The sequence below is a fragment of the Aethalodelphis obliquidens genome, unplaced genomic scaffold (genome assembly GCF_003676395.1).
Source record: "Aethalodelphis obliquidens isolate GAN/ISIS:26980383/991018 unplaced genomic scaffold, ASM367639v1 scaffold53, whole genome shotgun sequence".
Lineage (NCBI taxonomy): Eukaryota > Metazoa > Chordata > Mammalia > Artiodactyla > Delphinidae > Aethalodelphis > Aethalodelphis obliquidens.
This window is the reverse complement of record NW_020837997.1, coordinates 4,945,910-4,970,268: the sequence shown is the minus strand read 5'-3', so window position 1 is coordinate 4,970,268 and position 24,359 is coordinate 4,945,910. Positions and strand designations below refer to the sequence as shown.

At 55.3% G+C, this 24,359-nt stretch overlaps 3 protein-coding genes across 3 annotated transcripts; 2 read left to right on the top strand and 1 right to left on the bottom strand.

The window, feature by feature from the left end:
- The first annotated feature begins 1,214 nt into the window (after positions 1 to 1,214).
- KLF1 (KLF transcription factor 1) lies at positions 1,215 to 4,893 on the top strand. The gene is made up of 3 exons (XM_027084902.1): positions 1,215 to 1,544; positions 2,199 to 3,039; positions 4,228 to 4,893. The coding sequence occupies exons 1-3, from the start codon at positions 1,458 to 1,460 to the stop codon at positions 4,401 to 4,403; spliced, it is 1,104 nt and encodes a 367-aa protein (XP_026940703.1). The 5' UTR covers positions 1,215 to 1,457; the 3' UTR covers positions 4,404 to 4,893.
- Positions 4,894 to 5,942: 1,049 nt separating this feature from the next.
- DNASE2 (deoxyribonuclease 2, lysosomal) lies at positions 5,943 to 8,477 on the top strand. Its single transcript, XM_027084901.1, has 6 exons — positions 5,943 to 6,268; positions 6,386 to 6,566; positions 6,658 to 6,736; positions 7,053 to 7,217; positions 7,309 to 7,506; positions 7,923 to 8,477. Exons 1-6 carry the CDS (start codon positions 6,174 to 6,176, stop codon positions 8,261 to 8,263), a joined length of 1,059 nt encoding a protein of 352 aa, XP_026940702.1. The 5' UTR covers positions 5,943 to 6,173; the 3' UTR covers positions 8,264 to 8,477.
- Positions 8,478 to 8,727: 250 nt separating this feature from the next.
- On the bottom strand, positions 8,728 to 23,785 carry MAST1 (microtubule associated serine/threonine kinase 1). The gene is made up of 20 exons (XM_027084900.1): positions 23,574 to 23,785; positions 21,770 to 21,871; positions 21,534 to 21,666; positions 21,387 to 21,454; positions 18,666 to 18,745; positions 18,368 to 18,576; positions 15,774 to 15,912; positions 15,526 to 15,658; positions 15,224 to 15,389; positions 15,018 to 15,119; positions 14,739 to 14,861; positions 14,105 to 14,214; positions 13,198 to 13,376; positions 12,859 to 13,106; positions 12,318 to 12,524; positions 11,894 to 12,123; positions 11,458 to 11,580; positions 11,196 to 11,332; positions 10,149 to 10,336; positions 8,728 to 10,048 (listed from the first exon to the last, which is right to left on the bottom strand). The coding sequence occupies exons 1-20, from the start codon at positions 23,769 to 23,771 to the stop codon at positions 8,811 to 8,813; spliced, it is 4,113 nt and encodes a 1,370-aa protein (XP_026940701.1). The 5' UTR covers positions 23,772 to 23,785; the 3' UTR covers positions 8,728 to 8,810.
- Between the last annotated feature and the right edge of the window lie 574 nt (positions 23,786 to 24,359).

Here is a 24,359-nt window from a genome sequence, read left to right as displayed (position 1 = left end):
TGCCTGACTACATCAAAAGTGTGTTCGTGAATGGTTGTGTGGATGTGTTTTACACTTTTGTGTCTCAGGCTTCGTCTGTGTCTGATGGGATTGTGTGACTGCATCTTCTATAGTTCTGTGACGATATATCCAGGACTCTCCATGTGCCTGTTTGGTTGTGACTAAATCGTGTGTGTGACTGTGTGTGTGACTGTCAGCGCCTGATTATGAATTCTATGTCTGAGGGATTGTGTGACTGTAACATCATGTAACCAACGTAGTGGATGGTTGTTTTTGTGCCTGAGAATTGTATGTCTGTGCATGGTCTATGTGACACACAGACACACAAGTATTTGTGCAGGGACTATATGGGGTGTGTGACTTAGGGACCAGGGGATTTGTGTCATTATGTAATTGCATAGTGAGTGAGTGTGTGTGTGTGTGTGAGTGTGTGTGTGTGTGTGTGTGTGTGTGTGTGACTATGAACTATGTGTCTGTGATGTGTGTCTGTGTCACCCACCTGGACTCCCTTGGTACCACGGTCTCTGGTGCAGAACCTCAGATTCCCTCCCCCACGTGGGGTAGAAATCAAGAAGCAGCCAGGTCTCCTGCAGGTCAGGTATTTCCTATGGCCCGATCCAACCTTCCCATGCCACGCAGGAGAGGGAGTCACCTCCTCCTCCCCAGCCCCCATCATGCTGGAGCAGCTCTAGTTGCACCAGCCTCAGCCTCCATGCAGCTACACTCCCTGCAATGCCGCCTGGGTTGGGGGGGTGTCCACGGTAGACAGTGACGGCTGATTGGCAGGGGCCTCTCCTGCCACTGGGCTCAGACCTGGGAGCTCACTACCCAGGAAATTTAAAACCGAGTTAATTCCCAGCCCCCAGTCCTCCCACTCACCAGGGACAGAGCCTTGGCTCTTCTGGGTCCCCACCTGATAGCAGCCTCCAACATCTGGGGAGTCTGATAATGCTTGGCCTGGCAGGGAGCTCATGCCAAGTCCCGCCATCAGCACAGCTGCTGCTGTTTATGGGGAAGGGGAGAGCTGCAAGGTCCTGGTCAGGGGCAAGGGGGTCTTGAAGCTCCTTCCCAGAATCCCCATTCTGCCTGTCACCCCTTCTCCAGGAAGGTAACTGAGAACAGACTCCAAGTTTCTCCTTCTTTGGGAAGCCAGTGCCTCACTTTGCCTGACCCCTGAACCCCCAGCCCCTGAACCCCCAGCCCCTGAACCCCCAGCCCCTGAACATCTGATTGGCTTTGGCTACAGGCTCAGTCTTTAAGGCTCAGCCCCAAACAGGCCTAGGCGAAGTCTGTTCCCCCAGAAACGGTGACCCCCGCCTTTGCCTGCCCCTTATCAGGGGCTGCAGCCAATCAGCTGAGGGCAGAGAGGAGCCCTCCAAGGGGCCATCAGAGCCTCAGAGCCCACGAGGCCGCCAAAGGAGAGGAGGCCTGAGCCCCAGGGTGGGCACCAGCCAGCCATGGCTGCAGCGGAGACCGCCTTGCCCTCCATCAGCACGCTGACCACCCTGGGCCCCTTCTTGGACACACAGGAAGACTTCCTCAAGGTGGGGCCAGTGGGGTCTAGATGGGCTGCCAGGGGTTCCGGGCCCAGGCCGCAGAGCTGGGGGATCAGGTCTGAATATTGCCTTGGAATTCAGAGACCTGGTCGGCACTGGGTGTCCTCAGTGCAGGCCGGGGGTCTGAACTCGGTCTAAGGGCCGATTTCTGTCATAGAAAACTGAGGCTGGGAACTGAACAACTCAGGGATCTAGGCTCAGTGAGACACCCCCAGATATCAGAGGGAAATGGCAGATGTGTCTAGGGGACATCCAGGAATTAATCTTGGAATTAATCTTGCTGGGGGACAGGGAAGAAGAGGAAGATTCTTGGGGGAAACTGAGGCAAGGCTGAGCCTCCCCCAGCCTTCCATTCTTGACTCTGCCACCCCTTCCCCCTTGCCTGAGTGTGGCTCCAGATAATGTAAGCCTTATCTCCTGTCTCCAGCCTGACCGACAGACCTCTGTCTCTGGAGCTGAGGTGGTGGGGGGAGGGGGAGAAGGACAATGTGAGGGACAGACTGACATGACAGACAAGCAAACAAGACCCCTTTACTGAGCCTCTAGCCAGTCTGCCCCCATCAGGGCATCCGGCCCCCACCGTCTCCGGGCAGGATACCCTGGTGTCCACTGAAACTTCGTGCTACCGGCTCCCTCCCACAGTGGTGGCGCTCTGAAGAGGTGCAGGACTTGGGCCCAGGCCCCCCCGACCCCACAGGGCCACCCCTTCACGTGAGGCCTGAGTTGGAGGACACGCCCGGGGAGGACGAAGACGATGAGAGGGACGCGGCTACCCCCTGGGACCTGGATCTCCTCCTCACCAACTTTCCGTGCCCAGAGCCGGGCACCGCGCCCCAGACCTGCGTCCCCCAGACTTGCGCTCTGGCGCCTGGCGAAGGTTCCGGGGTGCAATTCCCACTGCCGCCCGAGACTCTGGGCGCGTACGCGGGAGGCCCGGGGCTGGTGGCTGGGCTCTTGGGTCCCGAGGAGCACCCGGGCTGGGCGCGCCCGACCCCACGAACCCCGGCTCCTGATGCCTTCGTGGGCCCAGCCCTGATTCCAGCCCCCGAGCACAAGGCGCTGCCGCTGCAGCCGATGTACCCGGGACCGGGTGCGGGTTCCTCCAGCAGCTATTTCCCCCGGACGGGGCTTTCAGTGCCTGCAGCGCCGGGAGCCCCCTACGGGCTGCTGTCCGGGTACCCTGCGCTGTACCCGATGCCGCAGTACCAAGGGCACTTCCAGCTCTTCCGCGGGCTCCAGGCTCCGGCGCCCGGTCCCGCCACGCCCCACTCCTTCCTGAGTTGTCTAGGGCCCGGGACGACGGGTGCAGGACTCGGGGGGACCACAGGAGACCCAGGAGGGACCGCGGAGGCCGCGCCACCCAAGCGCAGCAGGCGATCGTGGGCGCGCAAGAGGCAGGCTGCGCACACGTGCACGCACCCGGGCTGCGGAAAGAGCTACACCAAGAGTTCTCACCTGAAGGCGCATCTACGCACGCACACAGGTGAGGGGGCAGGGCCCGGTGCAGGGGCGGGGCTGGGTGGGACCTTGGGAGCCTAGAGCTGCAGAGGAGCTGGAAACCGGGAGCAAGGGGCGGGGCTAAAGCAAAGTCTCGGAGCAAAAGGCTGGGCAGAAGGAGCTGGGGACGAGTCTGGAACATCAGGAGCCGGATGGGAAGTAGTGCGGAAAGCATGTGGGGACGGAGAGAGGACATGGAGAACCTGGGAAGCATTTCAAGGAACCGAGGGCTAAGACCTGGGCCAGGGACGGGCCGAAGAGCAGAAAGCCAGGCAAGATGTGTAGGGGCCGGGGCTAGAGGAGGGACTGCGGGGAGAGGACAGCTCGAAATACCAGGGGCGGGGCCAAAGACCCAGGGTTCAGTTTTGGGGCAAGCGGGAACGGAGTTAGGTGTTCTGGGGTGGTAGCCAGGAGTATACAGAGTGGGTTGCTTGGTTAGACTGTAGGGGGCGTGCTGGAGCTCAGGAGAGTTAGTTTCAGGGGCCCGGACGCAGAGGCAGATCCTGGAGAGCAAAGGGAAATGGCTGGGAAATACAGGAGGGTAGGCATAGAAGAAGCCGGGTCCCGAGAAGCCAAAGACAGGGGAGGGGACGTGGAACAGAGGCGGGGAGGAGGAGGAATGAGGCCTATGCATAGGGGTCCGCTCAGAGGATGGGGCCACGTGTACAGACCCGTCCAGGAACGCAGGGAGGAGGGGCCACGTCTAGCAGGGGGAGAGCATGATCACTGGGGACAGGGCCTGGAACACCAGGTGGATTTCGGGGCTCAAGGGCCAAGGCCAGGGACAGGATTGGGCAGCAGCTTGAGGGTCCCCTGGTGCAAAGGAGGGGCTGGGACATAGGGGCAGTGCCAAAGGACGAAGATTGTGGCGGCATTAGGACGCAGGGGCAGGGTACCGGGCACAGGAAGTAGGGCTAGTAGTGTAGAGGGCGCGACTTGTGACCAGGAAGTGAAAAGGGGCCTGGCGCCAGCAGGCACAGAAGAAGAAGGGTCGGGGTAGCAGGGGCCGGTCCTGGGTACAGATTCAGACCCTCCCCGAGAGTGAGTGCCTCCTTAAACGTCACGACCTAGGCGCCTCACTTGCCTCACCCTAGTCTCGGCCAAGGCTAGGAGGGAGGACTCTGGGACCAGGTGTGGGGGACAGTGGCTCTCAAGGCTTCCTCGTCCCCCCCAGGGGAGAAGCCATACGCCTGCACGTGGGACGGCTGTGGCTGGAGGTTCGCGCGCTCCGACGAGCTGACCCGTCACTACCGAAAGCACACCGGTCAGCGTCCCTTCCGCTGCCAGCTCTGTTCGCGCGCTTTTTCGCGCTCGGATCATCTGGCCTTGCACATGAAGCGTCATCTCTGAGCCCCGCCCCGGCACTTGGACCTTTTCTGGGGACTGGGGTGAGAACAAGAACGGATCCAGGCACGGTGGTTTTCCCTCGGAGGAACCCTCGTCTGGACTCTTGGGCCCACAGATCCACCAAGGACTGGCCCATAGACAGACCTGGGGGAGCCTCCAGCAGAAGTTCCCACATGTCCTTGACCAAAGGGAGCCGCAGACACACGGTCATGCAGACCGAGCGAGACAGACCGCCAAATAAACGGACTCAGGTGGATACTTAGATACTGCTGACAAAGAGACAGACCCTCAGAGAGCTGGACCATCAGGCCAGCTCACAGGTGGCCCTAGACAACGGAGGTGTTGTGCGGTGAGGCTTCCCAGAGACCCTGGTTCTAGAAGAAGGCTTCACGCTGTGACTCCTGAAGCTCCAGATAGCGGCTGGCATTGCTGTGAATGGTTACGGGTCTCGTAAAAATGCTCCTCCCAGATAAAGCTTCAGTGTTGGTCTGAATTTGTGGGTTTTGGGTGTGGAAGTTGGGAAGAAGCTTAACCCCAGAGGTGATATTGGGGAGCCATACACACACTACACCCTCCTCTCCTAAAACTGGGCAACCCTCTTCAGGCACTTGCAGCCGGTCCTTCCCCCACCCCAAGGTCAGGCTACATTGTCCCTGCCTCCTGCCTCGAAACCCAGGGACATTCACAGGGACCACCTTCCTCCACTTAAGAATCCTCAGCCCCGGGGGCTTCCCTAGTGGTACAGTGATTAAGAATCCACCTGCCAATGCAGGGGACACGGGTTGGAGCCCTGGTGGGGGAAGATCCCACATGCCGCGGAGCAACTAAGCCCAAGGGCCACAACTACTGAGCCCGCGCTTTAGAGCCCGCGAGCCACAACTACCGAGACTGCGTGCTGCAACTATTGAAGCCCGCACGCCTAGAGCAGGTGCCCCGCAACGAAAAGCCATCGCAATGAGAAGCCCGCGCTCGGCAAAGAAGAGTAGCTCCCGCTCACCGCAACTAGAGTAAAGCTCACGCGCAGCAACGAAAACCCAACGCAGCCAAAAAAAAAAAAAAATCCTCAGCCGGGTCCCAGAGCCCCGTCATCCTTCACCCTGTCATCATCCGAAGTGACCCCTTGGCTAGCTCAGCGACGGTGGCGGGGGCTGGGGGGAACGTGCAGAATGAAAAGGGGGAGGACCAGGAGGGCAAGCGCCCTTTAAGGGAGCAAAAATCACAAGAGTTGGACCTCAGGCTATAAGGCAGGAAAGGAAAAAAAAATCCAAATTTACCTCTGACGGAGAAGCCAGGGGAGGAGCGAGGTTCAGCGGAAGAGTGTTGATTGGGATTAGCCAGAATTGAAAGAGACGGAGGCTGGGCCTGCTGGAGGGGCGTGGGCTGTGATTGGCCAGGAGTAGAGCCGGAGGCCGGACACTGGAAACCACCTGGCCATGAGAGGCCGTGTCTGGGCCGAGCCAGAGCGTGGAGCCTATCAGGAACTAGTCTGCCGGAAGCAGGAGGAGGCCCCAGGCTGGCCGGGTCGGGGGCGGAGCCTGCAGGGAGTGACTGTCCGGAAGAAAGCCGAGCCCTCTGGAGGATCCTTGACTACCTATTCAAACTTCTGCTTCTCACCTCGCGGGCGGAGTCTCCATCCTCGTGATGCCTGGGCCTGGGTTCCCAGGCGGGTTTGGGGAAGTGAAAGTCACCAGAGGCCGCGTCTGGCCCAGCTCGTGACCCTGCGCCTTGCGGTCCCGACACAGATTTCTAGACCCCAGCTAGAGCTCTGAGCTCATGGACGCCCTGAGTTTGCTGCTATCGGCCGCGCTGCTCTGGATCCCTGTAGGGACCCTGACCTGCTACGGGGACTCGGGGCAGCCTGTGGACTGGTGAGTGCGCGGGAGCCGACCGTCCCTCCAGGGCCGCATTGGGGATTGCTGCGTTCCTAGGTGAAGACTGGGGTTCCTTCTCTTCTCCCGCTATTCTGTCCATTTCCTAACCTCCAGGTTCGTCGTCTACAAGCTGCCGGCCCACACAGGGCCCGGAGATGCGGCGCAGAGGGGGCTGCGGTACAAGTACTTAGACGAAGACTCAGGGGGCTGGCGCGACGGTGCGGGGCTCATCAGCAGCTCCACGGGGGCCGTGGGCCGCAGCCTGCTGCCGCTGTACCGAAACACCACCAGCCAGGTGAAGACGCCCCCGGCGGAACCAGGGGTGGGACTCTAGGGTGGGCCCGACTTGGGGGAACCTTCAAGTTGCCCCTGTCCATCATCCCCAGCTCGCCTTTCTACTCTACAATGACCAACCGCCTCAATCCAGCGGGTCTCAGGACTCTTCCAGCCGTGGGCACACGAAGGGTGAGGCCAGACTGGGGACTGGGGAAGAGTTCTGGTTTCCCTGTGCATTTCCCCCAGCTAACCCATGAGTTGCCAGGGGGGTGAGGGTGGGCTGCTCTGTCAGGCCCTAGCCATCTGTTTCCTTATTTTAAATCAACACTGTCCTTCCTCTGGACTATGAGAATCGATGGCTGTGGAAACTGAGCTCAGCGGTGGTTCTGACACTGCCCACTGGTCCTGTGGTCCAGGGCCCCCTACAGACTGAGTGTTCCTGGGTTGCACATGTGCTCGCTGGGATGCCTCAAGCAGTCCCCCTGATCTCCAGTTTCTGGTTCAGGTGTGCTGCTCCTGGACCAAGAAGGGGGCTTCTGGTTGATCCACAGTGTTCCGAACTTCCCTCCACCTGCCTCCTCTGCTGCGTACAGCTGGCCTCCTAGTGCCCGGAACTATGGGCAGACCCTGATCTGTGTATCTTTTCCTCTCACCCAGTTCCTGGATATCAGTGAGTGGAGACGGGGAGGCAGGGTGAGTCCCTGATTCCCAGGCTAGAATCTTGGAACAGTCCCTCGTTTTCTTCTCCCCTTGCCCTCCAGGCAGACAGCTGACCTACACCTATCCCCTCGTGTATGACCATAGGCTGGAAGGGGACTTCGCCCAGAAATTCCCCCACCTGGAGGAGGTAGTCAAGGGCCATCATGTTCGCCAGGGACCATGGAACAGCAGTGTGACACTCACATCAAACAAAGGACACGTGTTCCAGAGCTTTGCCAAATTTGGAAACTTTGGAGATGGTGAGCCTTGAGGTTGACAGTTGGAGAACTTTTTCTGCAGAGGGGGTGTCTGGTGTGTCCATGGCTGAGGGCAGGTCATGGTTAGAGACTAGAACACCTTGGAGTCATAATCACATGAGAGGTAAAAAACCAATATACCTGTGTTCAAATATTGGTTTCTGGCTGTGTGATACACGATTTAACCAGGGCCTCAACTTACCTTTTTGAAAAATGGGAATAATGGTATCAACTTTAAAGGGCTGTTGAGTGGCATGATGCATATAAAGCATTTACTAAGGGCTGTTAGTCTTAATGTTATAATCCCCCAGATTGCCAGGGATTGATAACTGAGGAAACAGCTCAGAGATGGGAAGTGGCCTAGGGAATCCCTAGCAGTGATCCTGACCCTGTCCATGTCCTCTTTCCATCTTCTGCAGACCTGTACTCTGGCTGGTTGGTGGAAGCCCTTGGCAGTGACCTACAGGTCCAGTTCTGGCAAAGATCTTCTGGCATCCTGCCCTCCAACTGCTCTGGGGTCCAGCATGTACTGGACGTGACCCAGACAGCCTTCCCTGGGCTAGCTGGGCCAACCTTCAATGCCACAGAAGACCATTCCAAGTGGTGTGTAGCCCCAGAAAGGCCCTGGGCCTGTGTGGGTGACATGAATCGGAACAAAAGAGAGGAGCACCGGGGTGGGGGCACACTGTGTGCCCAGCTGCCCGCCCTCTGGAAGGCCTTCCAGCCTCTGGTGAAGGCATGGGAGTCCTGTGGAAAGTAGAGCAGGGCCTTCTCTCTAGGAAGCCCAGCAGAGCATATAAGAGCTAAGGCTCAGGGGCCAGTTTGGACTTCAGTTTGAATCTATTTAGTCTCTTCCTATCTGTTTGGCCTTAATCATGTGCCTTAACCTCTCTGTGACTCAGTCTACTCATCTGCAAAATGGGAATCATAACACCTCACTCAGGATTGTTGAGGAATAAAAAGAAATCGGTAAATGAGGCTGTTAGTCTTTTCTTCAGGTGGGCACTGGGACTCAGAACAGCACTGCAGTTTGCTGAGGGTCTGGGGGCAGCTGGCACATAGGGGGGACACAAAGTGGGACCACAAGGAAGGGCCAACCAAGACTCACCTCCCCTCTTTATGGTAACCAGGACTGGAGTTCCACCCCTCAACAAGCACACAGGCAAGGGGGAGGAAACATGATGTCCTGCCTTGCTAGGGGAGGAGGGGCGAGCTCTAGGAAGCTCACGCAGCACGGACGCACTTTATTTATATGTGTACATATGTATACAGGCGGCTGTACAGCGCGGGGCCAGTGGCTCCCTTTGCTATGGGCCCGGAGGCATGGGGCAGGGCGCCCCTTTTTTGGTCGGGGCTGCTGGGGGCACAGCTTCAGCAGGGCACCGGGAAGTCAGCGCCACCTCAGGCTTGGTGGTGGGGACCAGGAGGGAAGCAGGTGGGGCTGGGGGCCCTGCACTGCTGGGTACATTCTTTGTTAGGGCTTGGGAGGGGGTCTGGGGCTCTGGGGAGAGCTTGGGAGAGGCAGGTTTGGAACGAGGCCCGCTCAGCGTGGTCCGCTCCTCCACCACCTCCAGCACCCAGCGCTCCCGGCCCCGCGGGGCCTCAGGTGCGGGAGGTGCCAGGGGTGCAGATTCCTGCGACCCTTTGGAGTCCACACTTGGGAGTTGTGGCACCTCAGCCTTGGCCCCAGACCGCACAGGCTCTACGACAATGGGCACCGGGGGCGTGCCTGCTTCGCCGGAGCTGCTGCGCCGGCCCGTCTCGTGTTCCTGCACCGGGCTCAGCGCCGCCTTGGCCACGGCCCTGGCCGCCCCGCCCGCGCCGTCCTCTGTCTGCACGCTCTGGTGTCGCGTGCCGCTGGCGTCCCGCTCCAGGGTCCGGCCCCCGGGGGTCGTCGCGCGGGGCGGAGTGCAGGCCTCGGCGCCACCCGGGGACTCTTTCTCCTTACTCGAAGCCGGCAGCAGCGGGTCCGCGCCCAGGCTCAGGGGCGACTCCTGGCGGCCCAGGCGGCGGACGGCGACCTGCCGGGTCGCGCCGGGACCCTCGACAGGGGGCGTCTCGCCGTCCGACTCGGCGAGGCTATGCAGCGCTAGCTCGCCGTGGAAGTCCTTGCGGAAATCCGGGTGGCCCACCTCGAGGCTGTGTTTGCGCAGCGCGCCCTTCTTGTCGGCGCCCAGCGAGGCTCCCAGCTTCTCCGCCGATTGCACGCGTTTGAGGAGTGGCGAGCGCGGGGGCTCGGCACTCTTAGGGCGCGGGCGCACCACTGGCGGCGACGAGTGCAGCTTGGCCGGAAAGCTCTGCGTCGTGTGAGAGCTGCCCACCGTGTGGCCCGGGAGCGGCGGCGGCGACGCCTGTGTCGGGGACGGCGTGTGCGCTAGCGGCGACAGCGGGATGTTGCCGGCCGACTTGCAGCGCGCAGAGCGGTACTGGCGGTGCAGCTTCGGCGACAGGCCGTGCAGCGTGCTGGGCCGGATGTGGTGCGAGGCCGACGACGCTGGCGAGTTGGGCGTGCTCGAGGCCGGCGAGCTGCTCTGGGACGAGGCGCCTGTGGACGGGCGAGAGAGGACGATGAGCGCCGCGGGCGCCGCCAGGGCACCGACCCGCCACCGCGCGCAGCTCGGCCCCCGCGCAGGCTCAGGGCCTACCTAGGTAGGCGGAGTCAGGCGTGGAGCGGTAGCTGTGGGTGGGCGAGCGCGCCGGCAGTCCGTGCGTGGGCGAGCCCGGGAGGCTGTCACTGGACGACAGCGAACGGTTCAACGACGACAGAGAGCGGCTAGTGTGCAGCAGGTTCGACTGCTTCGTTATCTTGCGGAAGAGGGAGCTACGCTTCTTGCTGGAGGACAAGGAGGGGACCACCTTCCCTAGACCAGACTCCAGAGCTCCCGGCTCCTCCCACTTCAGGACTTCAAGGTACCTCCTGGAACCACCCACCCTTTCTGACCCCTCCCTCTTCAGCGACCACACAGTTCCAGACCGAAGAACTTCCTTTAGCTCCGTCCCACTTGGCTCCTCCCACCTCAGGTCTACCCATTCCTTTCTGACCATTCACAGTCCAAGCTGGAAACACCCATCAAAACAGAACCAACCTTTTCTGGCTGCGTCCACCTGTCTAGCCCCTCCCTCTCCAACTAAACCCACCTGTCAGAGTGGGAAAAAATTCACTGGACTCAGCCAGGCTTATCTCAAATCCCCACTCACTCCTTGTCCAGGTCAAACCCACTGATCAAAACAGAAAACTCTCCTGGCTCCACCCACCTCTCCTAGTTCCTCCTACATATAAGGGAAGAAATTATTTCTACAGGCCTGGCATACTCATCCCAGATAGAAATCTCTTCTCCCGGCCCCTCTCAGTCGCCTAAATATAATACATCCAGCAAGGCAGAATCATCTCCTGGACGGCACCCTCTTAGTCCACATCTGCTGGCTCAGCTCTGCTCCCACAGTGCCTTTCCTTCAGCCTAGGAGCTTGGTACATCCTCCTTTCCTGACTCCTCCCGCTTTCCCAGCCCCTCCTTCTCTGTTGTCTTGGTTTTGCTCTTCACTTGGTGGCCCCGGCCACCTTTCCTGTGAATGTCCCTTCTCCTGTCCTCACCTATGCCTCTCCCACGTAAGCCCTGGCCATCGCTCATAAACTGGAGTGTTCCAGGGGCCTGCTGTTTATAGCCCCTCCCACTGCACTTGGCCCCACCCACCTCTCCTGGCCCTCCTTGGCAGAGGGCCGCTTGTTCCTCCGAGCCATTTTGGCCTTGTAGCTGCTGCGCCGCGCAGGGCCGATGCGGATGGAGGTATTTTCGAAGGGCGTGGTGGTCACGGCTACTTTGTTGCCACTCTGGGGGAAGAAAGAGGGAAAGTTCTCTGCTGGAAGCTGCTCTGGCAACTCCAACTCCCCGGGATCTCTCCCACCCTTCGCCCCACCCTCACCCCAAGACAGTTGGCGCTCTCCCATGGACTCACCTTAAGGATCAGCTCGACGACCTCAGGATGCACCATGCCATGCACAGGCTCCCCATTCACGTGGGTGATGAGGTCCCCGGCACAGAGCCCTGCCTCCTGGGCTGGGCCCCCCTCCTCCACGTGCTGGGGATAGGGAACCCCACAGGAGCAGAATTAACAGACTTGGTAACAAGGAAAGCTCCCTAAGCTTATGTGCCAGACACCTAGCTCTGCAGGCACGGTAATCTTCATAACAGTTTATGAAATAACAGTGATTCTCCCCAGTTTACAAATGAAGAAACTGAGAGTCAGAAAGGAAAAGTTACAGAGGAGGGTCACAGAGGAGTCTCATGCAGGTTGCCTGGTTCCAGAGTTTGAGCTGTCCCTCACCCCTGGGGGGGGGGGTGTCTCTCCCCACCCCCACCGTGGAACACAGGCTCCGCCCATTAGTGCTCACCCAGACAATGTGGTGTACACTGTAGACGTCTGAGTCACCCATGTAGACGCGGATAGCACGCAGTGTGAAGCCATACTTCTTGCCCGAGCGTTGGATGGTGATGGGGGAGCGAAGCCCACTGACAGCTGGCGAGTAGTCCCGACTCGGTGAGGAGTCCCGTGAGGACGGGTTGGAGGAGAGAGATCGTGGGGACATGGGGCTGGCCAAGGGTGAGCTTCCATGGGGGTCCACTGCAGACACAGACCCATGGTCAGAGGTCAAAGCCAACAGACACAGGTCTCCCTGTGTCCACTCCTCCCTCCTCCCAAGTCAAAGTCCCAGAGCTCTCACTGGCCCATCCCAGAGCCAGTCACTGTGGACAAGGAAAATGCACCAGGCACCAATGGGGGCAGCCCCTCCCCTGCCAGGCGGGGCCCAGTGTCACCTGCAGGGATCATGACAGACAAGGCAGTGGCCGAGGCTGACTTGATGACTTTGCCCCCGGTTCGAGAAGGCCGCTTCTCTACCACCGGGTCTCCTGACAGCTGCTGGTGCCGCGCCCGGCGCAGAACCAGGTCATTGGTGGCTCTCAGGCCTGATGGGTCCCCATCCTTCGAGGATGGGCAGAGGTCGCCTGGGCGTGGGCGGTCGGCTGCAACAGAGCAGGTGGGTTAGGGGTCACTCCAAGGTTATAAACTTCTTGCACGCTGTTCCCTCTGCCTGGAATGCGCTTCCCACTTCTCTCCCTTGCTGGATTGTGAATTTCATGGGAGCAGGTACCATGCGTCACGAACAGCTCCTGACTCAGAGGAGTGCTCAGATACGTTTGCTGACTGACCATGGAAAACGGGTCTTCCTCATATTGATGAGAATCCCAGATTGGAGTGTGAAGAGTACACGAGAACTTGCATAAACAGTACAGGCTCATTGAACGCTCATATATGACCCCTGAGGAATTGGGGAAGGCGGCAGGAAGGGGCACTCACCGGCCTCCGGGTCCCCGGCGCTGGGGGTGCCATCCCCTTGAGCTGCCTCCTTGGGGGCCCGCGCATCCAGCGAGCCTGGGGGGTCGGAGCTGGGCCGAGCAGACCTGCGCAGCCGGGCCTCATCCTCGTCCTCTTGGGGGGCGCTGAAGCGGCTGGGCTCCAGCAGCGCCGAGAAACGGCGGCGCGCGCCCAACGGAGGACTGGCCTCCCCCTCCAGGAAGCTGGCCTCGGACGCCGAGAAGCGCTTGCTGCGCAAAGGGGCGTGGTCAGAGGAGTTACTCCCCTTCGGGTCCAAAAGAACCCAAAAGGACCCAAACCCCAAATCCTGCCCCTGCTCACATCTCCGGGGAGCCCCCTCTCCAGGTCTTCTCGCGCAGGGTCAGGCCACCTAGGCCTTCCCGCTTGCCGGCCACCTTCTCCTCTGGGCCCTTGGCGCTCGGCTCCCGCTTGTTGGTCCCGGCTGCTGCCACGGGGGTCTTGGGCTCGTGCTGCGCCAGCTGCTCCATACTGCTATACACCTTCAAGGACGGATGAGTGGTGATGGAGGCAAGTCCAGCCCCCAGGTCCCGCCTTCCCTCCCGAACCAATCGAATTCCCGCTACTGGACCCGGCCAAACTACGCTCCGTCCCAGTAAAGCCGGGGTCCCAGCCCACCAATTCTGGGCCGATCCCGACCACCTACAGTTCTTCAGTTCTGGCCCCACCCCACAAAATTAGGCTCCGACCTATTCTAGACCCTGCCCTGCCCAAGCCCTAAAGAATCTGCTCTCCTTCCTGCCCCGCCTCTCCAGGCCCCGCCCAGTTATGTGTGCCTTCGCCCTAGGCAGGTCCTGCAACCCCCCTCTACGTGCTATTCCTAAAAGCGAGACGTTGCCCAGCCTCGCCAAGGCCTGGCCCAGCCCCCTCCATCCCCAGGCCCTGACTCCGCCCCTTCCAGATCTAGCCCCGCCCCACTGTGGGTCCTCATTTCCACAACTCTCCAGGCTCCCGTTAGATTCCACTCGATGCCAAAGGTCGGTTCCAAGACATCCAGCGAGGATGTCCCCCCGCCGCCCCCGCCCAAGCCTCATCACTCCCCGATCCTCACCGCCTCAGTAACTTCTCTAGTCTGAGACCTTGGGCCTGGACCCTGCTCCCCATACCCTCCTCAGCCCCTGGCCACTTCAGGCCCACCTCCATCCCGTACTTAAACACAGGTCCCCCCTCCCGACGGTCTCACCCCACCCCTATCCCCGCCTGGCCTCACCTTGCTGAAGCGCGGGGAGCAGGAGGAGAACTGGCGGATCTCCACGGGCTCCTCCTCCGTCGTGTCATCCTCGTCATAGGAGTTCACATGGTGATACCTGTCTGAGCGGGCTGGAGTGGAGGTGTGGGTCGTGACCGCGGGCATGGGTCCACTCCTCAAATCACACCCCCACCGGAGCCAGGTTTGGGTCCTGCAGGCCCGGCCACGCCCCTGCCCCTTTCTCGGATCAGATTTAGGTCCTGCCCCCTCGCTGGGTCCCCGTCCCACTCTCCGAGGCTTCGTCGAGCCCCGCCTCCACAAAGGCCACATCCCCAGATTGCACCGAAGGCGCTGTCCACCCTGGCTCCGCCTCTGCCAGCCCAGGCTCTTGCCTCGTGCCGCGTCCTAGCACCGCCTCGTAACCTAGGTCCAGTCCCAGTTTTAGAACATACTCCTGTCCAGGCCCCACCCCTACCCCAGCTTCCTTTCTTACCTTCTTCTCAGACTGAGCCCCGCCCCTATGCCAAGCCCCGCTCCCGACACAACTTCAGTCCTCTCCTCTCATCTAAGGGGCTAGTCTCCTACCCAGCTGCGTCCCAGCCCAGGCCATATGCAAGTGCCCCCTCAAAGGATCCCACACCCCGTCCCCGCTCACTGTCAAAGTAGCTGGTGTCATCCTCGGACTCCAGGTGGGGGATGAACTCGGCCTTCTGCCTCAGCAGCCCTGTCCAATCCAGGTCTCGAAAGAAACTGTGCTGCTTCACCTCAAAGGCACCGCCTGGGGAGGAAGGGGTGGAGGGTGGAGGGGAGGCAATTCTTGCGACAGCTATGGCCAGCCAAGCAGCCCAGCTCCCCACCCATTTTCTGGCCCAGGGACACAGCACTTGGAGCCCTGCTCCCGAACAACAGACCCCCCAGCTCTGCGACCCCTTACCTGCCCCTAGCCGGCCCAAGGGGTTGGTCTGCAGGAGGCTGGATATCAGGTGCTGGGCATCTGTGGGCAGGGCCTCGTCTCCCTCGGGCCACAGGATGTCATCTGCAGAGCAAGGTGTAGGGCTGGGGTTCGCTTTTGGAGTCCATGAGGCCCTGGGCCAGCCCATGTTTCCATGCCCCCTGCCTGCCCACCGCGGAGGCACGCACCACTGATGACCTGTCCAAAGAGCTCTTCAGGTGTGTCTCCAAAGAAGGGCACGCAGCCCACCAGGAACTCGTAGAGAATGATGCCCATGGCCCACCAGTCCACCGGTTTGCCATAGCCCTGGCGCAGGATGACCTCGGGTGCGATGTACTCTGGGGTCCCACACACCTGGGGGCAGGACGTCAGCCCACGCCCTGGCCACAGGAGGGGCCTCCCGGGGGAGCAGTGCCCCCCGCCAGGCCCTGGGCCCCACAGTCCTGCCGGGTCACTCCACCCGAAGTGACCCCCACTCCCGCACACACACCTGTTTGTCCAGGAACTCCCGGGCGTCCTTCTCAATGTGGCCCTCATATAGGTTGGTGGTTAGGCTCATAAGCCCCATCTTGGAAAGGCCAAAATCCGTAAGCTTGATGTGCCCCATGGAGGTGATAAGGAGGCTGCAGAAACAAACTGAGGTCTCAGAGGCGAGGACCATCCACTTCACTCCTGGCCCTTCCATGCCAGGGCCTCCCGAGGGGCAGGGAAGGAGTGATGGGAAAGGTCAAGGCTCACTTGTCAGGCTTAAGGTCGCGGTGCACGATGCCATAGTTGTGCAAGTACTCGAGCGCCAGCACTGTCTCAGCGAAGTACATGCGGGCCATCTCCACAGGTAGCGCCCCAATGTTCTTCAGCAGGGTGGCGCAGTCCCCCCCTGGGGGTGAAGGAATAGGCCCACGTGAAGAGGGAGGTACCCCTGGTTCAGAGCTGAGCACTCAACATGCACCGTAGTACCGGGTCCCCATCTCACATTGCCCCAATTTTATAGCTAAGGAAAACTGAGGCTTCGATAGGGGTCTCCCTCTCCCCAGCTTGCACAGGGACTGCCCTCTACCAGGCTTCTCTTGTCCTCTTAGCCATCCTCCAATGTCAGTATAATCAGCTGATTTTACCCAGGAGGGGACTGAGACTCAGAGAGATGTTGGGTCATGCAGGGAGTTGATGGTGGAGGTAAGGTTTGGTTTGGGCCAAGGCTGCCTGCTTATCTACTGAGTTTAGGCCCTTGATCTGGAGTCTGAAACTTGAGGGTCTGGGGCCTTAATATATAAATTACTTGCCCCCACCAGATTTACTGCAAACAGCATTTATATTTTAGTCTCCTTCGGTGTCCATTTCTCCTTTTTCTTACAAGGGCCAGATTTCCTTCCAGGTTTAACAGGTGGGTCAGCATGTAACCCAAGTTGCGCCAATGACTTTTCCCTATTTTTTCACAAAGATTACTAAGCCCATAGAATGTAAACTGGAATCTGTTGGATAGTAACCTCACTATATCAGGGCCTGTTTAAAGGGAGGTCCACAGAGCCAAAATATGGAGCGATTACTAATGACATGATTTGAGCACCTAGATACAGCCATTCCTGAAGGTGACATGGATTTTTTCTATCACAAGTCAATAAATTTCTTTCTTTCCTTTTTTTTCTCTTGAGCCAGATTTATCTATGTCAGAAACTGATGAATCAGACTTGAAGCCATGGCCTCTGCAGTGGCAGCACGGAGTCCTAACCACTGGACTGCCAGGGAATCTGAATTTGGGCACCAGATAATCCTGACACACACTTATGCAGAGAATAAAGTGCCCATGTGGCCATGGTCTTCCTGAGCCTTATATCCCTTGTTGCCAAACTCACTATATGAAACAACCTTGTCTCTTTTGGCTTATTTTTCTTGTTTATTGTATGTTTATACAGACTTGAATGTTACCTACATGAGGGAAAAGTGTGTTTGTCTGGGTATCCACCAGCGCCCAGCACAGCATGTGGCATGAGGGAGATGATGAGGGGACACCTGTTGAGTGACTGAATGCTCAATTAAGGCTCGGAAGTGGCACAGTTGTATCCCTGTGAGATCATGTGTGTGTCCTAATAACCATAATACATGTCTGTTTGGATGATAGATGGATAAATATTGGGGATGGATAAACAGATGAAAAACCTATACATTGGTGGTTGGATGATTTGGATGGATGGTAAATGGACAGATAAATTGATGGATGAATTGTGGATGAATAGATGGATTTAAATAGCTTGCTAGAGAAAATGAGATAGCTGCTAGAATGGAGGTTTGGATGAATGAATAAAACTAAGAACAGTAAATGGATGGATGGAAAGAGGGATGGATAGCCGATGGATTAATAAATAGGTAAATAGGTATTGGTGGAGAGATGGATGGTAAGTAGTTAGGTGAATAAATAGATAGATGAATGAATGTCTAGATATAGAAAAAGATGGATTGATGGAAAACAGATGTACAATACAAGCAATGAACCCTAATATAAATTACGGACTTTAGTTAATAATTATGTATCAATATTTGTTCATCAATTGTAACCAATGTATCATACTAATACAGGATGTAAATAACACGGGAAACTGGGGGGAGGGGGAAGCGAGTATGTGGGAACTCTCAGTACTTTCCAATCAATTTTTCTATAAACCTAAAACTGCTCTAAAAAGTGAAGTCTATTAATTTTAAAAAATAGATGTAGGGCTTCCCTGGTGGTGCGGTGGTTGAGAGTCCGCCTGCCGATGCAGGGGACACGGGTTCGTGCCCCGGTCTGGGAGGATCCCACATGCCGCGGAGCGGCTAGGCCCATGAGCCATGGCCGCTGAGCCTGCGCGTCCAGGGCCTGCGCTCCGCAAGGGGAGAGGCCACAACAGTGAGAGGCCCACGTACCACAAAAAAAAAAAAAAAAAGATGTAATATAATATTGTAAATCAACTATACTTGAATAAAATAAATAACAATGTAATGGATAAACAGAAATATGGATGGACAAACAGACGGATAATCAAATGGATGGATGGATGGAGAGATGGCACATAGATATATGGATAGAAAAACAGATGGATTAGCAAATAAATAGATGAAATGAAGGAAGGGTGGATAATTGGATGGATGTATCTATATTGAGAGAAATGAAGATAAATCAATAGATGGCTGGATATAAATAAACAGATGGAATGGATGATCAGTGACTGGATGGATAAATGGTTGGATAAACATACAGGTGGGTAGTTAATTTGGTGACTGGGACTCAGGCAGGCCACCCCCAGCAGCCCTGACTAGCGAGCATCCCCTCATCTTCCCTGCAGCCCTGCAGGCAGCCACACCTTCCACATATTCCATGACCATGCAGAGGTGGCGCCGGGTCTCAAAGGAGCAGAACATGCCGACCACAAAGGGGTTCTCAGCGAAGGTGAGGATGTCGCGCTCCACGAAGGCCTGCTGGATCTGGTTGCGCAGGATCAGGTTCTGCTTGTTGATCTTCTTCATCGCGAAGCGCTGCCTCGTTTCCCGGTGCCGCACCAGGTAGACGGCGCTGCAGGGGGAGAGAGCGAGGACCGGCCATCACCTCCGAGACACCCGGCCTCCGCCACCCTCCCCCCGCCAGAGCCCCGGGTGGCTCACCCGTAGGCACCATTGCTTATGAGCTTGATGGTCTCAAAGTCATTCTCTCCAGGTGGTTTCTTAGCCTTGCTGCTTCGGCCCTGCAGGGGAAAGATGGAGACCACCCCGTCATCATCATGAGACTGGCACTCTTGTTATTCCACCTAACACATGGGGAAACTGAGGCACAGAGGTGGTAGGTGTGTCCTTCATCCAAGTGCCACAGTGAGGGAGTAACAGAGTCAAGACGTGAACCCAAGACTGGCTGACCCTGAAGCCATATACTGATAACTAACTTCTCTCCATTAGGAAAGAAACCTACAAAACGGCTAATCACTCTAACATATAAAGAGCTCTCAGACATCAACAAATAAACTAACAATTGAAGAGAAAAAATAGGCAAGATATGTGAATTAGAGTTAGAACTCTTAACCATGTGAAAAAATGTTAAACCTCACATATAACCACAAAAATGCAAACTAAAACTATGCCAAGATACCATTTTGCACTCAGAAGATTGGCCAAAAAAAAAAAATCCAAAAAGCTGACACTCTGTAGGCAAAGCTGTGGGGAAACAGATACTTTTATACCTTGCTGTTGGGAGTATAAATTGGCACAGCCCCCATGAAAGGTACTTGGGTGTATATCAGAATTACAAATGCATGTTCCCTTTAATCCAGCAATTTCACTTTTGAATTCATGCTACAAATATGCTTGCACATGTGAAAAATGACCTATGTACTATCCTGCTCATTGCAAGACTGGAAACAATCCATACACAGGAAATTGGTTAAATAAACACATGAGGGGATATAATCTAAAGGAATATTGTACCGTTGTTTTGTTTTGTTTTGTTTTGTTTTTGGCTGCATTGCGCCACATGCAGGATCTTAGTTCCCTGACCAGGGATCGAACCCATGCCCCCTGCAGTAGAAGCATGGAGTCTTAACCACTGGACCGCCAGGGAAGTCCTGTACATTTTAAAAATGAGGAATATCTCTGTACACTTATTAGAAAGTTCTCCAAAGTATTTTGTTAAATGGGGAGGGGGATAAGGAACAATATTACTGTATGCTTTTGTGTAAAAAAGGGGACAAAATATAATCATATTTGAGGTAATAGGGATATGGGGGACAAGAATGGGTATAAGATTTTTCACTGTATGTCTTTTTAAAAAATAATATTTATTTTTCTTAGGGACAAGAGATTTATTACATAAATATTTCACAAAAAGATCTATGAGATATAAAAATATTGAACTCTACACTCCTAAAAATGTAGCCCAAAAGAGTCTGACACAAACATTGACAGAATTACAAAGAGAAATTACTCAGAACAAGAATTTAACACATGGCTCTCAGAAACTATCAGATCAATCCGGCAAAAAAAAAGATGAATAGGAAGATGGAAGATTTGAATCACTCAATTCACAAGTTTGATTGAATGGAATTACATAGGATCCTACAAACAACAGTTAAAGATAAATACCTTTTTAGAGTTTTAGACTTTTGAGTGATGTCATTCCATTACCTATTCAAAAAATTAAACAAATGGCATGTATAATGAGATTCAAAATATATATATATATACATATATATATATATATATGACAGATGTGTGTGTATGTATGTGTGAATTCATAGACACAATTTGAAACAAAAGTCACAAATCCAAATGCCTTCATGGGCCAGGCATACCAGGTGAGAGCCATGGGTGGCTGGGGTGTGGATACCCCATATCATAGGCCAGCCCCCACTCAGTGTCAGCTGGTTTCATCACAGTATTGTCAGAACTTCTAATTTTTCAAAAAGGCACAAACCCAGATTCTAATTTTAATCTTCTGATTTCTATATTTTGTTTCACATTTTTGAAAACACTAGGCAGCTCAGAGAAAACACATGCATGACCATTATGGTGGGCAATCTCCACCAGATATGTGGAACATCTACCGAGTATGGTTGGCCTGGGGGGTGGAATTATAGTTATTTTTACTATGCTGAGCTGTTAACACACAGAGACACTCAACCCACTCAAAACTCCATGCAGTGTTCCTCAAGAAATTAAAAATAGAATTACCATGTGACCCAGCAATTCCACTCCTAGGTATGTACCTAAAAGAACTGAAACATTTGTTCCAACAAATACTTGTACACAAATGTTCACAGCAGCACTGTTCACACAATAGCTAAAAGATGGAAACAACCTAAATGTCCATTGATGAACGATGGATAAACCAAATGTGGCCTATTTTATTCAGCCATGAAAAGGAATGAAGTACTGATTTATGCTACAGCAGGGATAAGCCTTGAAAACATTATGCCAGACACCAAAGGCCACAGAGTGAATGATTCCATTTATATGAAATATCCAGATTCAGCAAATCCATAGAGACAGAAGGATCTAGAAAGCAGATCAGTGGTTGCCAGGGGCTGTGGGGGAGGGAGGATGGGGAGGAACTGCGTAATGGGCACAAGGTTTCCTTTCGGGATGATGAAAATGTTCAGGAACTAGACAGAGGTAATGGCCACACAACATTGTGAATGTAGCAAACAACAATGTTATGTGTATTTTACCATGAAAAGAAAAAAGCCTACGGAGGAAGAGCCCATTTTAGAGTTGGGGAAACTGAGGCTCAGAGTGGGGACCAAGAGGTTCACCCAGCCTGAGGACAAAGAGCCAGGAGGTGAGCCCCGACCAGTCGGGCCAGACCAGAGTGTTGCCTGCTGGGCCACCTGGCCTTACCTCAGAGAGGTCGTCCTGCTCAGGTGTGTTAGAGCCGCCACTGTCCTGTTCCTCCAGGTGTACCACATCTAGGAAGGGAATGAGAGTGAGTGGAGACTGGGGTCCCAACTGGTTCACCCACAGTCCCCTGCACCCAGCAGCAAGCACCTGGAAAGGGGTCACGGGTGAGGCCCAGCTGGCGGATGATGTAGCGGGGGATGTCCGTCTTGACAAGGTGGCCCTCCTTTGCATGGCCCTCGGCTGCCTCCAGCAAGTGGTAGAACTCCTCGGGGTTGAATTCCTGAGGCAAGGCAGGGTGCGCTCAGGGTGAACTCCAAGGTGTCCCAGCCAACCCCTCCCCAGTCCCCCACCAACTGCCCCCCGCCCATGCCCAGCCCCCTTACCAGGCACTCCAGCAGCCTCGCTGGGCGTGAAATGATAATGAGCAGCTTCTTCACCAGCTGAGTGACAAAGGCCACCTCCAAGCTCTCGGAACGTTCATAGGCCTGGGGTGCGGGGCATAGTGGGGGTGTGGTTCACAGGTGCCTTTCCTGAGCCAGGCTTCTCTCCCATCCCCACAGGAACGGACAATACTGCTGCTGTTGTCCCATTTTACAGATGAGTAAGCTGAGGCCCAGGCCACATGGTAAAAATAATCATTATTATTACAGCAAACATGGTCCTAAAACCTTCACTCACTCAATTCATCTTCAAAACAGCTCTATAATCCAGGCCGAGTTAAAAATCCCTCTGCCTGGCATGCTCTCTTCTCAGATCCTTGCATGGCTTCCTAATTCTCCTCCTTTAGGTCTTTGCCCAGTTGTCAACTCCTCATGGAGGCCTGCCTTGACCCCTCCAATCCAAAATCACACCCCCCTACCTGGTAGGACTCTCAATCGCCATTACTCTACTCTCCTGTTCCTGTTTTCTATCAAACAGGCCACATATTAATTTATCTATCATGCCTATCAAAGTCAGGACTATGGTGAGGCAAATGAGGCAGTCACCTTGGACACCAAAACCCTCAGTCTTCAAGATAACTAATATTTTAATGCACTATTTGAAAAATCAAAATTAATGCAGAAAAAAATGATAAGCAAAACTTATTTATTTTTTGGCCGCAAGGCTTGTGGGATCTTAGTTCTCTGACCAGGGATTGACCAGGGATTGAACCTGGGCCCTGGAAGTGAAAGCACCGAGTCCTAACCACTGGACCGCCAGGGAATTCCCAGAAAAATTTAAATAAGGACAGGATCCCAGGGGGCTGGGCCAAACCATACTGGAGCTTGAATCAAAAGGAAACGTGTGGGACCGTCTCTACCTGTTTTTATGTTTTTCAAATGATTAATGATTTTAATGAAAACAGTATTACTGATTAGTTCGTTTCCATTAAAACCAGGAAAGTTAAATTATAACAAATTTTGGTTTAATTATAAATAAAATATTTAAACTTAATGTTAAGTTTTAACATACTTTTTTTTTTCAACTTTTTCAATAATTAATGCTCTGAAGGGGGAAAAAAATCACCTGCCTCATCCTAGTCTCAGTCCTGATGCCATCTGAGGAGGTAGCATTTGAGTAAAGACCTGAAGGAGGTGAAGGATGTTAAATTCCTGCTTCCTGTTTGGGGGGTTGGGAGGGATAAATTGGGAGATTGGGACTGACATATACACACTATTGTATGTATAAAATAGATAACTAATAAGAACCTACTGTATAGCACAGGGAACTCTACTCAATACTCTGTAATGACGTATATGAATAGAATCTAAAAACGGAGTGGATATACGTATATGTATAACTGATCCGCTGTGCCGTACAGCAGAAACTAGCACAACGTTGAAAATCAACTATACTCCAATAAAATTAATTAAAACAGTGAAAAAAATAAAAGAAACTTTTAAATTATTACTGTCAATATCACCAAATTATGTGAAAATCTTGGTTATAACAATATACTGATTTTGATGAAATAAAGGTAAAAGGTGCATTTTGTGAAATATATACGTGTATATATAAATTCCTGCTTCCTCCATCAGACCTAGAGCGGGGCTTTAGTCTTTCTCCTCCACCCTTCAATCCACACTAGCCCCTTGGCACGTGGTAGGCGCCCCCTGAGTGGATGTGGGATGAAGAAAAGTATGGGGCCACTGAGCCTGATTTGGGGGTTCAGAGCCTGAGGTGTGGCCGGCCTCCTGGTGCACTCACGTCCTGCAGCAGCTTCTCCAGGTTTTCCTGCAATTCGTAGAAGTATACGGTGGTGATGAGGCCGTCGCGGGACTTGGTCAGGCAGTCCCGGGCCAGCTCGATGATCTGGTGGTGAATGAAGCTGAGCACGCCGTCGGCCAGCGGCAGCACGCTGTCAGGTTCGTAGGCGCGGGCGAAGTCGCGCAGCTTCTCTTCCATCTGCGCGGTGGCCTGTGGGAGGGACGGAGGCAGGGCCGGGATGCCGGCGCGGGGCTCAGCCCAGAGGCAGTGGTTGCCAAAGCCTGCACGGCGCGGCCCCGGCCGCCAGGGGGCGCGCGGAGCTAAAGCGAGCGAGGGCTCCGGCCGCCCCGCTTCCCTGCAGCCGCCCCCTGCCCCGCCTCACCTTCGGGAACCTCTCCTTGTAGACATGGTTCATCATCACGATCTCGTTGTCGTAGGAGGAGGGGGAGCGCCCGGGGCTGCGGAGAGAGAAGCCCATCGCGTCCAGCCACTTTCCTCCAAAACTGCAGACAGGCGTCTCGCAGGGCATGAGCCCCCAGACCCACCAGCTTGGACGGGGAGGGGGATTCAGGCCCACCTGAGGCTCCGCGAGCGAGGCCGCACCGCAGGGGAGCGGCGGCCACCATCCTCATCCGTGATGCTCTCGGTGCTGCCGAAGTGTTTGGAGAGGAAGTGGAGCTCGTCCACGGTGGGCTGGTAGGGCAGCTGGTGCAGGCGCTCCTGGGAGGAGCAGGAAGACTGGGGGGAGGGGCGGGGCCGGGGTCAGAGCCACCACGTTCCCCCACA

What these genes read in the sequence shown, in the direction of transcription:
- KLF1 (XM_027084902.1), top strand. Translation starts at nt 1,458, where the DNA reads ATGGCTGCAGCGGAGACCGCCTTGCCCTCCATCAGCACGCTGACCACC. An exon ending in CACAGGAAGACTTCCTCAAG is followed by an intron (nt 1,545 to 2,198) that starts GTGGGGCCAGTG and finishes TCCCTCCCACAG; the next exon opens with TGGTGGCGCTCTGAAGAGGT. An exon ending in GCATCTACGCACGCACACAG is followed by an intron (nt 3,040 to 4,227) that starts GTGAGGGGGCAG and finishes CGTCCCCCCCAG; the next exon opens with GGGAGAAGCCATACGCCTGC.
- DNASE2 (XM_027084901.1), top strand. Translation starts at nt 6,174, where the DNA reads ATGGACGCCCTGAGTTTGCTGCTATCGGCCGCGCTGCTCTGGATCCCT. An exon ending in ACCGAAACACCACCAGCCAG is followed by an intron (nt 6,567 to 6,657) that starts GTGAAGACGCCC and finishes CATCATCCCCAG; the next exon opens with CTCGCCTTTCTACTCTACAA. An exon ending in CAGCCGTGGGCACACGAAGG is followed by an intron (nt 6,737 to 7,052) that starts GTGAGGCCAGAC and finishes TTTCTGGTTCAG; the next exon opens with GTGTGCTGCTCCTGGACCAA.
- MAST1 (XM_027084900.1), bottom strand. Translation starts at nt 23,771, where the DNA reads ATGGAAGAGAAGCTGCGCGACTTCGCCCGCGCCTACGAACCTGACAGC. An exon ending in CTTTGGACAGGTCATCAGTG is followed by an intron (nt 15,120 to 15,223) that starts GTGCGTGCCTCC and finishes CTTGCTCTGCAG; the next exon opens with ATGACATCCTGTGGCCCGAG. An exon ending in GCTCCCCGCGCTTCAGCAAG is followed by an intron (nt 13,377 to 14,104) that starts GTGAGGCCAGGC and finishes CCGTCCTTGAAG; the next exon opens with GTGTATAGCAGTATGGAGCA.